The following is a 17,500-nucleotide window of genomic DNA, read 5'->3' as shown; positions in this document are numbered from 1 at the left end:
AGGGACTACATCAGGAGGAGGAAAAGAGCCAGATCTTTGAAGACCATTGGTGAAGGGGGTGACTCCACTGGAGCTGACAGCTCCAAACCGCTTCTCCAGAGAGGCTATGGAGAAAGGAGTACCAGAAAGGAGCGCAGACATCTGAGCAGCTGGGTCTGCTTGTAGCAGCAAGGATACAACTCTCTGACAGCTAAACCAGTTCCAAATGAAGGGGTAAGAAGAGGCAAACTCTGGCAGAATAAAAAGAAAATATAATAAAGACAGGCCAAAGTAAAAATCTGAGACCACCTCAAGAAAGATTAAAACAAATCCTTTCCCAGGAAGAGGATGCTGGCCAGAGCCTGTTGGCACAGGTGAGCAGCCAGCAACTGGTCCACAGGAAGAGCTGACAGTGGTGACAGCAGCAGAGCACAAAGCCGCAGAGATGCTCCTGCATCCCTGCTCCCAGGAGGCTCCCCACTTCTCTTCTGCAGGTTTGGCTCTGTTCAAAGTAGCAATACCGGAGGAAAACCAAGAGACAAACCCAGCCATGATGTTTTGCCAGGACCTCACAGCAACCCCCACTCAATCAGGACATGGCTGTGTGCTGGAGAACTGGGAGGGGGAAGCACAATGTCTGCATTTACAGTGGTGTAGGGGGAGATCCAGGGAATTACAAGGGCAGCAAACTCAACTGCACCCCATCACTTACAAGTCATCACTGGTATCAGTGATGCAAGAACAACCACAATGTCAGGAGAAAGAGCTGAAACAGCTTTTGCAAATGAAAATGATGCCCCAGAGATCTCTGGAGTTCACTGAAGGAGTCATGTAGCTCATGCACAAATGGGGACCCAAGTTTAGTCTATTTGCAGGCACTTTGCAGGGTCTCATGGAAACAGCTGTTAAAAAGCAGCTCAGCTACCACAGGACAGGAGGGAACATCCTCCAACAGACACACAGAAGGCAGGAACCAGGGTAATTCAACATGCCAACATGAAAAGGGCGCTGCTGGCAGCTATTTGCCAAAGCTGCCAACTTAGCTAGAAGCAAAGGTACAGGACAGCTGTGGCCAGCTGCAGACGGACAATGAGCACTGGGAGGTGCAGCCAGAGATACAATCGGAGGCCTGGGGAAAGGAACCCCGATGTCCCATCTGCAGTGGTGAGCTCAGCCCCAAGCCGCCTGCTCTGTCTCCAGAACGAGCTCTGTGGACAGGGAACAGAGGCCAGTGGCGCAGCTCCAAACAGGACACAGCACAGCTGTGCCACTCTGCAAAGCTGGATGCACCGCGTCTGTCTGGGGCTCCCCAGCTCAGCGAGGCGACAGTGCAACCAGGAAAGGCACTCACAGGAACAATCACATGTACAGAAGAGCTGTGTGTTCCAGTGCAGAGCTGACAGGTGACAAGCTCAAAAAGCAAACAGAAACCTTTTTTCAGATAACCTGTTATGCTCCAGAAGTCCTTGTTGGAGGATGGTGTAGATGCTCAAAGCTTATACAGGTTTCAGAGATAACAACGTGAGTTCACAGCAGAGTTCAGGGCTGTTCACTGAAAAGTCTTCCCTCCAGCACCAGGAGCTGCTGAACTGTGATTTGAACGGGCCGGCAGAGTACTACTATTTCATTACATTGCAACAGGGCTACTCCCTTCCCCTTGGCAAAGGGTGTATGTGAAGCCACGTACAGGTGCTGGAAAGCAGAAGTGATATGTAACTCAGCAGAGACGGCCATGATGCAGGGCTGGGATATAGGTTTTACACTAATTCGCCTATTTCTCACCTGGCAGCAGGTCTCTGCCACCAGCCACAGCCAAAACCAAGAGCAAGAGACTCCAAGGGTAAGGAGTTGTCCCCTGTTCCCCAGGAGCTCCCTGCCCCTCAGCCCTACCAACCCAGGGGTAAGGGGCTGGTAGTGAAGCCCCCACCCTAGGCGTGTCAGCCTCACCATTCAGACACTCCATTTCGGGTTCCTCGCCTTCCGGGTGCTTCTTCAACCTCTTGGCTTTTCTCCGCTTCTTACAGTAGAACATCAGCCCCAGCACAATAATAATATAGGCAACAGCTGCCCCCACTGAAAGCCCAATGGTCTGGATCATTTTGTATGGTGTGTGGCTGCCAGGTCCCTCATCCTCTTCTGCTGCTGGCTTGTCTGTGGGGCAGAGAGCACCAAACCCATGAAGGTGTGGAGGGATTTCCCAAATCCTTCTCAGGAATGTGTTGGCGGAATGAGAAAAGCCCCCTCCAAGCCCCCGCTGCTGTGGCCACCTCCTTGTCCAGCCACAGAATGTTGGTCACAGCCCACGCACACTGTGCTTCATCCCAGTAGGGATGCTGCTGTGACTCCCTATAGCAAGCATGGTCTGACATGCAGCACCCACCAGTGGGGCCAGAAGCAGGGCCCAGAGCTGCCAGGGGTACCAGCAGGCCATGTCCTGACATCAGGTACCTCCCTTACCTACGACATATAGGAAGGCCTCACGATGCTTGATGTTGCAGCTGTTGCCGGCGATACAGGTATATTTTCCAGAGTCCTCAGTGGTAACGTCGTAAATCACCAGGGAGCCATTGGGCATGATCTGAATCCTGCCAACCACACAGAGCCCTTTGCAAGCACCGGAGGGCAGAGGCATGCTTGTGGCACCTGCAGCCCCACCTCCCCAGGATGTCTCAGCCTCACATTCCCAGCGCAATCATCTTGAATCTCAGGCTGTGCAATGCTCAAGAACAAATGGTTGCAGCTCAACTGCAACTTGACAGGCTGTGGCAGAAAGGGAAACCCTGGGGCCAGGAGACAGCTGACTGTGTGACTCCCCCTTCCAAGCTGGGACCCCGAGACTGCACCATCAGCACCTGCATGCTCGGTAGGCAGGGGAGCGCCATGCTGTGCCACATTTCAGTTTGGAATTGAGGTTACGTACCTGGGCAGGAGCTTGCCGGGATCCAAAATCTTGTCCTTCCCTTTCCACTGGATGTGTGGCACAGGGTCCCCCTCTGCCTGGCACTGGAACATGGCTGTGTGCCCCTGGTACACTGTCGTGGGCTCTGGCTCTAGCTTGAACGTGACGTAAACTGAAGGCAGAGAGGCCGACACAAACACTGTCAAGCTCGAGGGAACGGGGTTGAGCTTCCATAGGGAAGCAGCGCCAGCATTGGCACAGTGGCACACGCCCTCTCAGGCTGCATGCAAAGCACTGACAAACCAGACACTCAAGTGCTGCGGGGCAGAGCTCGGGGTCGGGACAGAACTCAGGGTCAGGGCAGACCCTTCCCTCTCTGCAGGGGCGTCCCAGTTGGGTGCCACCAAGGCAGACCCACAGCGAGGCCAGCACAGCAGGAAACCCGCCTGCCTGCTGCATAGCCCTCACCTGCTACCACGAGCTGCACAGTGGCACGGATCTCGCCCTGCGGGCTGTTGGAGGCGATGCATGTGTAGTTCCCTGAATCGCTCCTGCTCACCTTGTGGAAGGACAAGATGCCAGCATTGTGGCTGACATGGGATGGCAAGCTGCTCCCATCTGCAGGATGCAAGAAGAGGGATGTAGCGGTCATACATGAAGCCACACAGCAGCTTCTCAAGCAGCCGCAGCACTGCTGCTTCACCTGTGATGGACGTGGGCCAGCGCAAGGTTCCTGGGGCCCCAGGTCAGAAAGAGACATATTGCATCCGAGTTCCCCCTTACCTGTCTTAGTCCACTGGATGGTGGGTTTTTCCCGGCCAGTGGCTGAGCAGGACACTGTAACCTCCTTATCAAACTCCATGCACTGCAGTGGCTGGGGTGGCGGAGTGAACTTCAGCTTCTCTGCAAGAGACAGATGTGCTGTTAGGCACCCCCGCCCTGGCTGCAGGAAAGGCTGGAGGCACCATGCCTGCAACCTGCCAGGCAAAACAGTTCCCCACAAGAGGAGAATGTGGAGTGCTTGTCCAGCATACCTAGCACGTGCACCCGTGCGTATCCCTCGATGCTGCCTGCTGGCGTGCTGCTCACACACTTGTACATGGTCCCATCGTACACCTCCACATTGTTGATACGCAGCGTCCCATTCTCTGAGATCTCAAACCGTGAGTCCTGCCCAGAGCAGGGAAGGGAGTGAGGCAGAAATGACACTGTCACCAGCCCTGGCCTCAGACATTGCTTGCAGCACTCCTGACACTCCACATGCCCACACCATGCTTCACATAGACACACCCCTGCCAAGACCCACATGGAGAACTGAGACAAGCTGCAGTGACAATCTCTCATGTCACTACCCCAAAAGCACGGGGCTGGCCAAGTGGCTAAAGACAGTCAATTGTGCACCTACACACCAGTAGGATGGAGATGATGCCAGGAATATGGCCAGAGTGGGGGTGACAGGGATGCTGTGCCTAGGAGTAAGGCAAGAAACAGCAGCAGTAGAGGAAGGAGCTGAGCAGGTGCCCAGCAGAAGTGCCCATGAGCAGCAGGGGCTTGCCCCATTGCCTTACCTCAGAGATGGAGACGCCGTTGCGGTACCAGGTGACGGTGGGTTTCAGGGAGGCCTTGCTGAGGCAGTGCAGGTATCCTGGCTTGCTCTCCTCCAGCTGGCTGTCCTTGGGCATCTCCACCCACTTGGGTACCGCTGGGCACAGAAGCAATGGATTACACAGGGCCGCTCACCACCCCTCTGGCCAGCACCAGTGCAGACCAGGCAGGCAGCGTGCAGCCAACCACGGGGTCCTGCAGCCCAGCCAGGAGAGACATGCCTCCCTCTATCAGCAAGGCAATGTGCCATCCTACTGCAGTTCACCCCAACGCCCTTATCCAGCCCCCTTCTCTGCTCCCAGCCCTTCCCAGAAAGCTGCCTACTAGCCACAGTGATGCTCAGCTCCTGTTTCTTCTCTCCAGCCTTGTTGGCAGCATGGCATGTGTAGGTCCCTGCATCAGTCTCAGTGATACTGGTGAAAACGAGCTGCTCTGCCTCTTGGTGCACCCTGCCAGCAGTGGGAACTCGTTCCTGGTTCCTTTCCCACCAGACCTGAGGTGTGGGTATGCCTCGCGGGGCAGTGCAGGTCACGCGGTGCCCCTGGTTTGCTGTCAACACCTTCGGAGAGAAGGGTGCCATTTCTTCGATCTCTGAGAGGAGCAATAGACAGCAGGGATCAAACAGGGCAGTAATGTGTAGCCAACCCACCAGCCATCCCCATGGGAGCATCAGCCAAGGGAGAGTGCACACAGGCTATGCTTGCTTCCCTCATCCAGGCAGCAGGAGTGAGCCATTTCACAGATAAACTGAGCAGTTCTCCACATACTGACCCATCACTATACTGTCACATAGCTCCAGAGTGACACTGCAACTCTGGGACCCACTGCCCACCCTGCCACCAGCCCCAGGACCTCACCTGCCAGCCGCAGAGTTGCCTTCAGCACAAGAGCTTTCCCCCTCTGCCCATGGCCAACACACTTATAGACACCGGTGCTGCGAGCCCTCACCTGGGTGATCAGCAGGGAGCCATTGGCGAACACGGTGGTCCTGGGCATGTGGGGAGAGGCAGGGCTCAGTGGGCATCTCTGCAGGACATGGGCCAGGGGCACAGCCCTGTGATGTCCTACATGACCCCGTGGAACCAAGAGGGAGACTCTTTTGCCAAATCAGCACTTCCCAGTGCCAGGGGCAGGGGAGTAGCACACATAAACAAGGAGGTAGCGGGACACATGCTTCATGGAGGAAAGGAGCTAACAGAAGTCTCTTTCTTGGAGAAGAGCTGTCTCCCACCGAAAGATGCATCACCAAAGTGGGCCAGCTCTGAAAGCTGGCACAGCCAGGGAAGGGGGCAGGGGGCACAAGGTGGCGCCTGGGAGCTGCCAGACCACTGGGCATCTGACACCCAGACAGCATCACTTGCCTGGCACAGCCTGGCTGAGAGACATCCCGGGGTCCAGGATCACCGTCCACGGGCAGCCTGGGCTGGGAGATGTTCCCAGCTCTGGAGATTGCCCCACACACAGGTGTCTGGGGCTCAGAAACATTCCTGGTTCTGGGGATCACCACACACTTGTATCTGGAGGTGCAAGGCAGCCACGGGCACAGCGATAGCTGCACAGGTGTTGGGGCTGGGAGGTGTCCCCAAATCTGGGGACTGGGATCCCCGAACCTGTGGGCATCTGGTACTGCGATGTGTCCCTAGCTCTGCGAATTGTCCTAAGTGAGTGTCTGGGGTCTGAGCTGTTCGCGGCTCCACGGAATCACCACACATGGACATCTGGGGCTGGGAGATATCACCAGCTCTGAGGATCACCACATGTGGGCACCTAGGGCTGAAGCCCCACAGACCCATTTGAGGACAAACCGCTTGTGCTGTCCTGTGCAGATAAAGGCCACCCACAAGGGCACAGGCCCTGCTACACCCAAGCCAGCCACACTGAGAAACCTATCCCAAAGCCAGCCTGACGCTGACCATGGCCCTCGGCACAGCTAGGGTTTGGCCTCTGCTGCTTCTGAAGCATGGTGCCCCCTTCTCCTCCCAACCCTGCCCACATCGCTGGGGTCCCTGTTACTTGGATCTGTTGGTGACAGGGCTGTCTTCGAAGAGCCACTCCTGTGTGGGAGGGGGCACAGCTGCAAACTGGCAATCAAATATGGCCTCTTCATTCTTGGTCACGATGAGGTCCTGTGGGACAATCACTGCCTGAGGAAAGCTCTCATCTGCAACGGCAGAGACCACAGGAGGGTGATAAGAGCAGAGTGGCCTGTGGTGGCCCTTCACCAGCGCTCTGGAGGAGACACAAAAAGTGCTTGCATGCTGCTGGACTGAAGGAGGCAGGCACACCAGTACAGCGGTAATTACACAGCCAGAGCCCAGCACCGCATGTGCTACCTGCTCTAGGGAAAGCCCTGAGCACCCGTGGGCTCCTAGAGAACAGACTAAACCTGGACTGCAAAGTCCTTTGTCCAATTCCAGATACTTCTCTGAAGTCAACATCTCCTGCCCCCTCCCCAGCCTTGCCTCCAAAGGCCAACAGGGTGTCTCACCCACGCGGCACCACAGCGGCACTGGTATTACAAAGACCTGCGGCACCTACAGCCTCCAGGGTCCAAACCTTGTTGAAGAAGCAATGACCCTGGTGCTCCAGTACCAGGGACAACAGCACAGACCTGCTCCAGAAAGATGCAGGGGCAAATTAACAACTCTAGAGAGGGTAGGGTTCAAACCCGGCCAGATGCGTCAGACCTGTCCCTGGCCAGAAGTTTTGCATAGAGCGAATCACACCAGCCTGGCACTGTCCTGCGGCCTGGCCCCCACCCTGCAGCAGGGGGGAGGCTCTTAGTGGAGCAGTCAAACAGCCGGACCCCCGGCCCTGCACAGGGCAACACAACTCACCGATGATATTCAGCGTGAAGTTGTTCTGGCTGCAGACAAAGCCAACAGCACTTCGGGCACAGCAGTAGTACAGACCATTGTCATCGGGGCTGACACTCCGCAGTGTCAGCGTTCGCTCCTTGTTGCTGACAGAATAGGTGCTGTGGCCATCAGGGAGGGGGGTACCATCCTGAAACCACTGCCATGTGGGGCTGCAAGACAGGGGCGAGAGGGTGACCAGGTGCAGGGCACCGGCAGGGCTCCCCAGAGAGCATGTGTGTGGAGGAGACAGCCCAGAGATGGCCCATTTCCCTGGCTCTCTGTACCCGCTGCTGGCCCCGACACAGACACGAAGCCATGAGACATGCAGACAAGTGGACAGGACATGACTGGGAAGCAACGGAGAGTGACCGCAGCACACCAAGCAGCTCAGTGACTGGACTGTGACAGCCCGTCCTTACTGTGCTCCTTGCTACGCGGCTCTGAGGAAGCCATTTGCCTTCTCCCCCGGTGCTCAGCCACAGGCTCAATCCTGCCTTTCGCCTAGACTCTACTGAATCCTCGCAGGAGAGAGGAGAGAGAAACAGAGAGGGGAAGAGCACGCAGTAAACGTATGGGGGGGACCCCTGGCCAGAATCCACTCCTCGGGAGGCAACCCTTACCGTGGGTGACCGTCAATGTGACACCGCAGCACCACTGTGGAGGAGGGCTGGATCTCAGCTACGGTGGCTGGCTGCTTCAGTACCACGCTGCCAGTCTCAATCCCTGTAGAATCAAAGAATATCAACACAGCTGGCTCTCCAAACCTACGGAGCCCAGGTGGGTGCTGACTCAGTAATAATCAGAGTGGGCAGCAAGGGCACAAGCACGCTTAGAGATGCATGAGCCCTCAAGCCAGCATGGAGTAAAGGGATGTCCACCCTGCAGTTGTCCTGCTCTGCCCTGTGTAGCACTCCTCTGAGGGATAAGGGGCTCTGAGAGGATCTACAGTGCTCAGGACACGTCTGGTGCAGTAACACCCCCATTTCATATATAAAAACGGGGAAGGAGGCAGAAGAAAGCATCTCAGACAGCCTTGGGGACATCAGAAGGTGCAAGCAGCCTAGAGGGCACGAAGGGCACAGTAGCTGGAGGAGTCCTACTTGCACAGTTCACACTGTCCAATCCCTGTCTGACCCCTGCATATGCTAGTAGGCAGCTTGGCGAAGCTGTTTCCAGCCTCAGGCCCTCCTAAGAGGCTGCTTCGCCCTGTCTGTGGCAGGCAGCACCTGGCTGCAGCACATGCCCGGCTGCCCTCGCCCCACACTCACACTTTATGTTGAAAGACGCATTGGCTGTGCGGGCCTCCTCCCCAGTGAGCACGTTCCTCGCTACACACTGGAAGACCCCGGCATCCCGGTGCCGACTGATAGCAGCAAACTGGAGGTTGCTGCCTTCCTTGAAGCGTTGCTCTGTGTCCTGCACAGGGAGCCCATTCTGCAGCCACTCAAACTGCACGCCTGCCGGCTCCTCCACCTCGCAGCGGAGGATGGCGCTGCGGCCGTGCAGCGCGTCCTGGGAGTACGGCTCCTTGGTGAAGAGGATCATCGCCTGAGTCTCCACAACTGCAAGACAGAAAAAGGAAGGCACATTTAGAGCACGAGGACGGGGAGAAGAGAGCAGGTAGACACATGCTGGTCTCAAGGGTCTCCAGACAGCTGAAATTACCATGTTAGGAGAAAATACCCTAAAGCACATCTGCCAAAACCAGCCCCTGATGGGGAGTTTAGACAGATCTGTGCTCAGATGCCAACACACGTGCTTTAAGGCTGTCTCCCTAGCAGTCACTGGGACAGGGCTGCCTGAGCCTGCCACAAGCCAAGGACAGCCCTCTGCTCCCTGGGGCTGGGGCTGTTCAGAGAGAGCTTCCTGTGCCCCACGGCTAAGTGCTGCACTGCCAGCCTGAATGAAGAGGGTCTCGAAGTGCGAGAGCCGAAGTGCGAGAGCCGGGGAGTCACTCACCAAAGCACTAGAGAACAACCAGCTTCCTGGACAGTTCAAGTTTCTTTGCGCTCCTCTTGTCCTGTTTTTTGGGATACGCCCCAAGTCCCAGCCATGCATCAAGACTGCCCCAGATCAGCAAGACCCACAGATTGTTTCTAGGTTTTCCTCAAAGCTTCTCTCCTTGGGATCATTTCTCCATCTCACCTCCACATCCTCAGAAATTACCTAGAAAAAAACCTGGTCTGGAACAAGGATTGCTCATAGGAATAAACACAGCAGCTGCCGGTGCACAGCACAAGAGGATACAGCAGTGACACCCCAAGCCTGGGCTGGGGACTCAGCCCAGTTGCAAGCAGGAGTGGAAACAAAAAATTGCAGTGGTTGACCCCAGGGTCTGACAGTGGCTGTGGGGTGGCTCTGAAGGGCTGGAAGCATCTCTCTGCAGGGGTGGAAAAGCTTAAGAACCCTCCTCCACACACTAACTCCCACCCCAAGAGCTCAGGGTCCTGGGGACAGAGCAGCCAGCACTTCCTTGATGTGGCTGCCGAGGGACTGTGCTGGCATATCCCTAATCTGGCTGCTGTCTAGCTGCAGCCAGCCACGCAGGCGACCCACTCCGGTTAGCAGCTGGCCACATAAAGGAAAGCAGACAAAGGGCAATTCAGCACACACCAGTTGCTGTTGGACTCTGTTCCCAGCACCATGCTCTGCAGGGAAAGAGGCCAAGCCAGGCAGATTTTGAGCATCCTAGAAGCTATCTCTCACAAAGGTGAATGAGAGAGCAGTCAAAATGGTGCATTCCCACAACTGTGAGGAACAGTCCAGAATACAGTTCAAAAAACAGGTCAGAAACTGGGCGAGTTAGATGAACAGGCTCCAAGCCCAGTTGAAGGGCAGCTCCTCTTTGGAGGCTAAGCCACATCCTCCTGCCTGCTGTTTGTATAAAAGCCAGGTAAAGGGACACGATTTGACAGGACATCTCAGTCACTCAGAGCTAAGGGTAAGGGATCCTATTCTGAAGGGGGTGTTTTGAAGGAGTTATCTAGATCACCACATTCTGTAAAGCCTCAAGAGCTCGCCGTGTAGCGCAAGCACGAAGCAAAGCCTCTCCTGCCTGCAGCTGCTCACAGGCACCCCAGAGCCAGCCGCAAATTTCCAGCATAACTAGCGTGAGCAACCTCACTCACAGAGACAGCCAGGCACGGACACAGGAGCTCATCCAGCACTGCTGCTCCTCAGGATGAGGCTCCAGTCTCCCAGCATGTGTCAGTCAGGAGCAGGGGCACCCCAGCATGTGTCTGTTAACACTCTTTCCCCGTAGCCCAGAGAGAGCAGCAAGGTGCTCCCATTGCGAACACCACAGAAACCTCTTCCCAAAGACACTGGGGCAGAGGAGACGGTAGTCCAGAGCTCAGGTCTTTCCTGCCTACAGCCTTTATAAAATGGGACTGTAGGCTCAATTCTAATTTTCAGTCACCCCAAAGAAGCCACCGGGAAGGAGGCAGAAAGGAACTGGGAGGTCACAGGAACCGCAGTGCGCAATGACATACTGCAGAGCCTAGGATGTGGACCTCAGTGCAGCCTGGCTTTCTGCCTTCAGCACCCAACTGTGCCACTGACCTTAGTGTGCAGGCAATGTCCCCAGGGCACTGTCCCACAGTCCCACAGCTGCTGGGCAGGCATCACTTGTCAACTGTACTCACAGCATTTAAGGCCACCAGGAGTAGCCACAGACTGACCCTTGTGGCCTGAATGACAGAGCTGCAGTGTCCAAAGTCCTGTCTCCTGGGTGGTCTCATATTGAGCTAAGCCCCATCAGTGTGCTGTGCTTCAAGGGTCAGCATGTCCAGTGAAGTTTCCATTGTCAGCTACCCTGCACCTCCCCAAAAGCTAGGAACTATTCATCGGCCTGTGACAGTTGTCTCATGAACACATGCCCCAAGGCAACACAATCTGCAGGAACATGTGTTCTTACATAGGTACACGCATCTAGCTCCCTGCACATCAGATCTGTCTCACCAGAAGTGCTCACAGCAGGGTGGCAACCACCCGACCCCACACAAACACAGCTGTGCACTCACAGCACAACAGCTCCACAGCAGCAGGAGCATAGCTTGTGCCAAAACGGGCTGCTGGGACAGAGACAGAAGCAAAAGGGAACAGGACAGTCAAATCCACTGAGGTGTGGACCTATAGGAGCTAGGTCTGTCGTTTTCCACAGATAGGCTTCAGGGCACCAAGGCACATGCCCACCCAACCATACCTGCATGGTACAAAACACGTGCAAGGCAGCATGCATTAAGAGAGTTCCTGAAGGAGATGGATCAGTTCTTTTGGGGTCTCAGCATTCCAAAGCCTTTTGCATTGTACTAGTCATGCCAGCACTGGAGTTAGTGATGAGACACTTCTCCCTGAAGTTACAGGCCATTTGAGTATTAAGACACGGTATTTTCAATTAGGTGTGCTTCTGGCACTAAACTGCCAGCATTAGCAGTATAACACTAAACCACAGCACAACTGCTTTTACCCCAGCACTGCCAGCACAACTGCGTTTCACCCAGCACTGGCCAGCCAAGAACTTCAGCAGCCTCACCACATGTATCCTGCTGCCTCAGCAGCCCCTGTGTACAGGCAGGAGGACACAGCTCTGCAGACAGGGGACATTATGAAGGCTTGGCACAAAAGCCACATGGGAAGCAGGGATTTTTCAAGGTTTTTTTACGAGGACCCAGTCCCCCGGTGAAACAGGAAAAGCTATTTATGTCTTTACCTTCCATCCTGGGGAATGGACACAACCATTTTAGCTCAAGCGAGATCCCCATGATGAACACCTCACGAGCACAAGTGCCAAAGCAAACTGGGACAAATAATTGTTAAAGTGCAGTAAGAGCCATCAACTTGGGGTTTGTTTTGACAAGATTATCCAAGGTGCCATGGATGGACTGGCTGCACATGCTAGAAACCACTGTCAGCTGCAAAGGAAGACCAGTAGCAGCTAGATGTGGTCCAGACGTTTTGGGGTGAAAGTCATCAGAAGCCCAGAACTAGACACAGCTTTTCACAGTACTCTAAATCCAGAGCACCAGGGCCCAGTGTTAGGAGATGGAAGGTGCTGCACTCGCCCATGGAAGCTGTACAGCCCCGGTCCAGGAAAGGGCTGCAGTCAGCAGGGTTCATGCATCCCCTACATCCCCTCCACCTCATCTGGGCTTTTGGGACACAGGCTCAAGAACACTACCAAAGCAGAGGGCTATCTGTCAGGGGATGCCACTATGCCAGAGTTTGGCTAACACCTGTATAAAGCCAACAGACTTCACCACCTGTGCTGAACGAAAACCAAAATACCTCTGCTTCGTTCCACTCAGCCAGCTGGAGGACCTCCCAGCACTGCTGTGTGGCAGAGCCACGGCCGGCCACGCATGGCTCAGCCATCAGAGGCTGCCAAACTGGCCAAGCAGCAGACAAGAGAGCTCCTGCAGCACCTGGTGGAGAGCAAAGGTGAGCTCTGCTCAGTCTGATGGGACACCTTCACAACAGCATGTTTCTGCTGTGGTTTCATGAGCTAACCTGGGCTGGGCTGCATCACTACAAGCTGCTGAAAGAAGCAAAAAGACTCTTTCTCTTCCCTTAGCAAAAGACATGCCAAAAAATACCCAGCAACACCAATTCTGTTGGAAGCCAGCTTAGCAAGCCCAAGCCAGTACAGAGCTCACCCCCAGTACCACAGCAGGACCACAGTCCTGCAAAGCCAACACCAAGCAGCAGTCCCAAATGTGTGTGCTGGCAAACACCCACTCTCTGTGTACATACATGACACAAGCCACCCCTGGCTGGGAGAAAAATAAACCCTCAACACATGTTTCTGGCCTAAAACTATTTCAACTGTGGCTACAGAAATTTTTTCAGGAAAGTTTCAGTCAGATTAGATAAACATATGTGAAATGCAACACACTTGAAAACACCAGTGGTGTTCTACCCAAAGGATATTTCATTGAAATGCAAAACCCTCCTGTTTAGGTAACAGATGAAGGTTAAGCAAATTGTGTAAGGAAGTCACACTGGTACCTACAGGTTCCCAGGGTATCATTCCTGCACACCACAAAGACAAATGATCTGCAGGGAGGGGGCAGGCACCAGCAGGATGCACAAAGATGGAGAGAAGTCTCAGATCACATCCCAGATCTGAGAGCATACTATGGCAAAGACCTGAACGCAGGAACACAGCATCCTTCATGCAGAGGTGTCCCCTTGCTCTAAATTAATTTCATTTAAGCAGGCAAATAGCAGCTTCCCAGGAAAAATACTCATGCTAACAATGCGCTGCCAGCCTGCATTTCTACCAAGTGCATCTCAGTACTCTCTTTGGGCTTGGGAGCCCCCAGAACTCAGCTGCTGCAGCCTCCTCCAAATGCCACAGCGGGCTGAGCACATGCAGAGCATTCCAGGGTGACACACAAAACCAGCAAAGCTGCATCTGGTACAGACTTGGTGAGCAACCCTACAAAGCCAGTCACTGCTGCCTGAGCAAGTTTTCAATCCTGAGTTTGCCAAGCAGCAAAGGGCTCTCCACACCTTCGGCAAAGGAGACCCAGCCGTGGTAGCCTGGCAGCCAACCCCCTCGGGTACCGCCACAGCGTGACTGCAATGATTTAGCAGCAGGCTGCAGCACAGCCTGGGAACGGCTTTGTTTTGGGGCCGTTCTCCAAAGCTAGAGAAGTGAGAGACATCAGCGTTGCTGATTTCATCACTGAGAGCTGTAAGAAAATGCACCAAAAGGGTATTAAGGATCTGAGGGAGCCATGGCAGAGCTCAGGGCTAGCACTGGGAGATTGGGGCTGAAGTTTTGGGGGGTCCCACGTCTCTGTTCCCACCTGGGCAGCACCAGGTTTGGCGCGCCCCAGGCACACCAGAGGAGGTGGCAGCAAACTGCCCAGTTGTGTGTCTCAGTGTTCACCTCCAAGGCTGCACGCTGTCCTCCCACGCTGTGCCCTGGAGACAGCCAGGCAACTGGTAACAAACCTCATGGACTGCAGACCCTCAAGGAGTGCTGGGCTTTGTAATCATAAAGACACAGCTGGAAAATGTGTGGGGTGGCAGGACTCATCCCCAGATCAGCCATCTCTAAGGCTGTATTCAGTGCTGCCAACAAGACAGAGAGTCTGTGGCCCTGCCGCAGCCCAGCCACCTGGCAGTGACAGCACCCTGCCCACCTTCTGTACCATCCAAGAGGCCTGAGAGCACTGTGGATGCTGCCTGGCGAGCTCCTGCCATGGCAGCAAGCCCCAGCTTTCATGCTTATCTTGCAGGTTGCAAGGGAATGGGACAGCATTACAAGCGAGGTCTCGGCCGGAGCCGGGTTTTCCATCCGTTGCTTAACATGTCAGTGGCCATCCCACTCCAGCGCTTTGCTGGGGACACTCCAGTAGCCCAACCCCATCTCAGTGCTGCAGAGCAATTGTGCATACTGGGGAGAACAGGCAGCACATCTCCTGCCCTGCCTGACAGGCTGGGTTACCTACATCTTGAAGCAATCCAAAAATCATTGTCTCTTTGCCTAACGACATCACTTGGGAATGCAGCCTGAACCACAAGGCCTGCAGCTGCTGCACAGCCCCCCATCCCTGCTGTCACTGCATCCACCTTGCCCACCTACAGCCGCGTTGGGGAAGTAACAGGCAAGTTGGCTGGCAGTGGCATGTGCCCCAGGCAGGGCACGAAGCAGCAGCTGTGGAGGAAAGCAAGCCGGCAGCACAGATCTAAGCCGGCATTTGCCATGGCTGTGGTGCCAGCAGAGCCAGAAGCTCACCACGCTGCTCCACATCCCCAGCCCCATGGCTGGGATTGGGAGATCCATGCTCCCCTCAAGCCCGAGCCAGCCACCCCCAGGCATGCCCAGTGCCCAGCTCCTGGGCACCTCCTCACCGTGCTAAAGAGCTCCAGACAGAGGACAGCAAGGGAAAAGGAATAGATCCGTTTCACTTTGTACCCAAAAGAGCCTAGGTTACCAACCTCTTAAGACACCACAGCTGATGCAAGGGTATGAGTAATCCCAAAGCTGCTCGCAACCAAACAAGGAATTAAAAGCATGGGAATGGGATTTGGGAGAGAGCTTTGTGCCAGTTTAAGGTTTCCTGGTTTGGAAAGTCAGCCCAGCATGGTGGGGCTTCTGCAGCTGGTAGCCCAGCCCCACTCCCCAGCAGTGCTCCTTATGCTGCAGACTTGCTTCCAGGAGCACTTCAGCGAAGTTCACCCTGGGTCAGCTCAGCCAGATGTGCAAGCCAGCTCCTTTAATGCTCTGCATCTGGAACAGCAGATTAGAGGAGCTGCAACACATCTGCAGTGAGTGCCCAGGGCAGCAAAGCCCAGAGCACCCAAACTACATGCTCCTCCTCTTCTCCCCTGCCCGCAGGCATCTGGACTCTGCCCCAGCTGTGGAGGGGGACAGCTGGCTTACCAGGGACAAATAAAATGAAGACACACAGGTACCAGGATGCAACAGAAGGAGCTATCTGCAAAAACTGGCAGAGCCAACTCCCCCAAGGAGCTCTTCAGGCAGAGGACATGGCTGGCCAGTGTCTGTTCCAGCCTCTCAAAGCAGAGAGGACTTCAAATGCTCCCAGACGGGAGCAGGGGAGCTCACGGCTGCCCCAGCTCTGCTGCATGGCCAGCGCTCCCCAGGGATGCACAATGAGCTTGTGAGTCCCAGCCCTGAGGTGGACAGTGGATGTATTCACACCACAAGCTCAGCACCTAACTAGACAGAGAGCTTGGTAACACACTGCTAAACACTTGTTCCCTGTCCATTTTCCTTAATAATCAGCTGTCCTGGTTTCAGCTTTGATGGAGTTAATTATGCTCTGAGGAGCTAGTGCAGTGCTGTGTTCTGGCTTTGATGTGAGACTTCTCAGTTCCTCAGGCTTTGCTAGCAAAAAGGCTGGAAGGGCACAAGGAACGGCGAAGGGACACAGCCAGGCCAGCTGACCCGAACTAGCCAAAGAGGTATTCCATACCATGGGATGTCATGCCTGGTATTATCTACCTGGGGGGGGGGGGGGGGGGGGGGGGTTGGCCGGGGGTCAGGTCGTTGCTCGGGGACTGGCTGGGCATCGGTCTGCGGGCAGTGAGCAGTTGCATTGTGCACCATGTGTGCCTTTCTTCCTTTCCCTCTGGATTATATTCTTTCCCTTTGCCTTTTCATTATAACTGTTATTGTCATCATTGTTATTATTGTTCTTCCATTTTTACGCTATTTCAACCATTAAACTGTTCTTATCTCAACCCTTGAGTTTTACATTCCTTTCCACACCTCTGGGTGAGGGGGGAAGCGTGCGAGCGGCTGGGTGGTACTTCATTACCAGCCAGGGTTAAACCATGACATTAACAAAGGCGCCAGGTTCCCTGGGAAGCCCTGCTGCACCAGGTGGGAGCCTGCCCTCCCTGCCCAGACCTGCAGGGCCCTGGCAACACCCCAGGGGCAAGGAGCACAGCAGCTCACCCAGGGAGGCCCTAGGTGCCCTGCAGCAACCACACAGTGCACCTTCCTGCAGAGAGGAGGTTGGGGATGCAGCTGGGAGGTCAGAGGGTGACCTGGCCCCAGCGATGCCCCAGCCCCCGGCACTGATCTGAGGTGGGCAGCAGGAGTAGCCCAAGTCCACCCCCAGGCTGCAGCCCCTCAGCCTCCAACTGAAAGAGCAGGGTGGAGACCCTTTCACCACTTTCTACCAAGCAACCAACTCTGGATGTGTCAGCTAATTAACAGACCTCAGCAAAGCAAGGTGGCAGCAACAGCTTTTTGCCACCTAGGAATCCACTGCTGATATATCACCACCCTACCGTGTCCATATCATGACCTTTATGCTTCTGCCCCTGCCATTGCTCAGACCGTTGAGGAAACAAAGCCTCTGCAATCAACTCAGCAGCAACACAGGCTCTTCTGACGAGGAATCACAAAACGAAAAGGAAGGTGTGGATGAGCTAACACACTGTGGACTCATATATGACTCTGCAGCACTTGTTCCCAGCTCAGTAGACCTGAAACAAGGCAAGGAAGATGCAGGCAAGCACTGCCCTGAATCTGCCACTGCACACTGCAGCAGCATGCTTAGCTGCTTCTAATGCAAGCAAAACCCAGGCCACAGCTGCAAAGACCACCTGGTTCCCTGCAAGCCTAGGGCAGAGCTAAGGGACACAAGAAAGTCAGTCCTTGAAGGAAAAGAGC

At 55.0% G+C, this 17,500-nt stretch overlaps 1 protein-coding gene across 2 annotated transcripts in view; it reads right to left on the bottom strand.

Moving 5' to 3' along the window:
- The window catches only part of PTK7 (protein tyrosine kinase 7 (inactive)), a 38,623-nt gene that overhangs the window by 4,871 nt on the left and 16,252 nt on the right, over positions 1-17,500 (bottom strand). Inside the window, exons 1-14 of one of the 2 annotated variants that reach the window (XM_037405586.1) lie at positions 9,301-9,319; positions 8,610-8,903; positions 7,962-8,064; positions 7,321-7,511; positions 6,497-6,644; positions 5,341-5,471; positions 4,808-5,074; positions 4,447-4,580; positions 3,913-4,048; positions 3,662-3,781; positions 3,347-3,496; positions 2,900-3,050; positions 2,437-2,564; positions 1,927-2,130 (exon numbers count right to left, since the gene is read on the bottom strand). In XM_037405586.1, the coding sequence (XP_037261483.1) occupies positions 1,927-2,130; positions 2,437-2,564; positions 2,900-3,050; positions 3,347-3,496; positions 3,662-3,781; positions 3,913-4,048; positions 4,447-4,580; positions 4,808-5,074; positions 5,341-5,471; positions 6,497-6,644; positions 7,321-7,511; positions 7,962-8,064; positions 8,610-8,886 (2,140 nt within the window). In that variant the 5' untranslated portion in view covers positions 8,887-8,903; positions 9,301-9,319. Of the gene's footprint in view, positions 1-1,926; positions 2,131-2,436; positions 2,565-2,899; positions 3,051-3,346; positions 3,497-3,661; positions 3,782-3,912; positions 4,049-4,446; positions 4,581-4,807; positions 5,075-5,340; positions 5,472-6,496; positions 6,645-7,320; positions 7,512-7,961; positions 8,065-8,609; positions 8,904-9,300; positions 9,320-17,500 lie in introns of those variants that run through there. The other variant, XM_037405585.1, reaches the window with a different exon arrangement.

This window comes from Falco rusticolus, chromosome 12 (assembly GCF_015220075.1).
Source record: "Falco rusticolus isolate bFalRus1 chromosome 12, bFalRus1.pri, whole genome shotgun sequence".
Lineage (NCBI taxonomy): Eukaryota > Metazoa > Chordata > Aves > Falconiformes > Falconidae > Falco > Falco rusticolus.
Note: the sequence above shows the minus strand (reverse complement) of the source record. Positions and strands in the feature narration are given on the sequence as shown.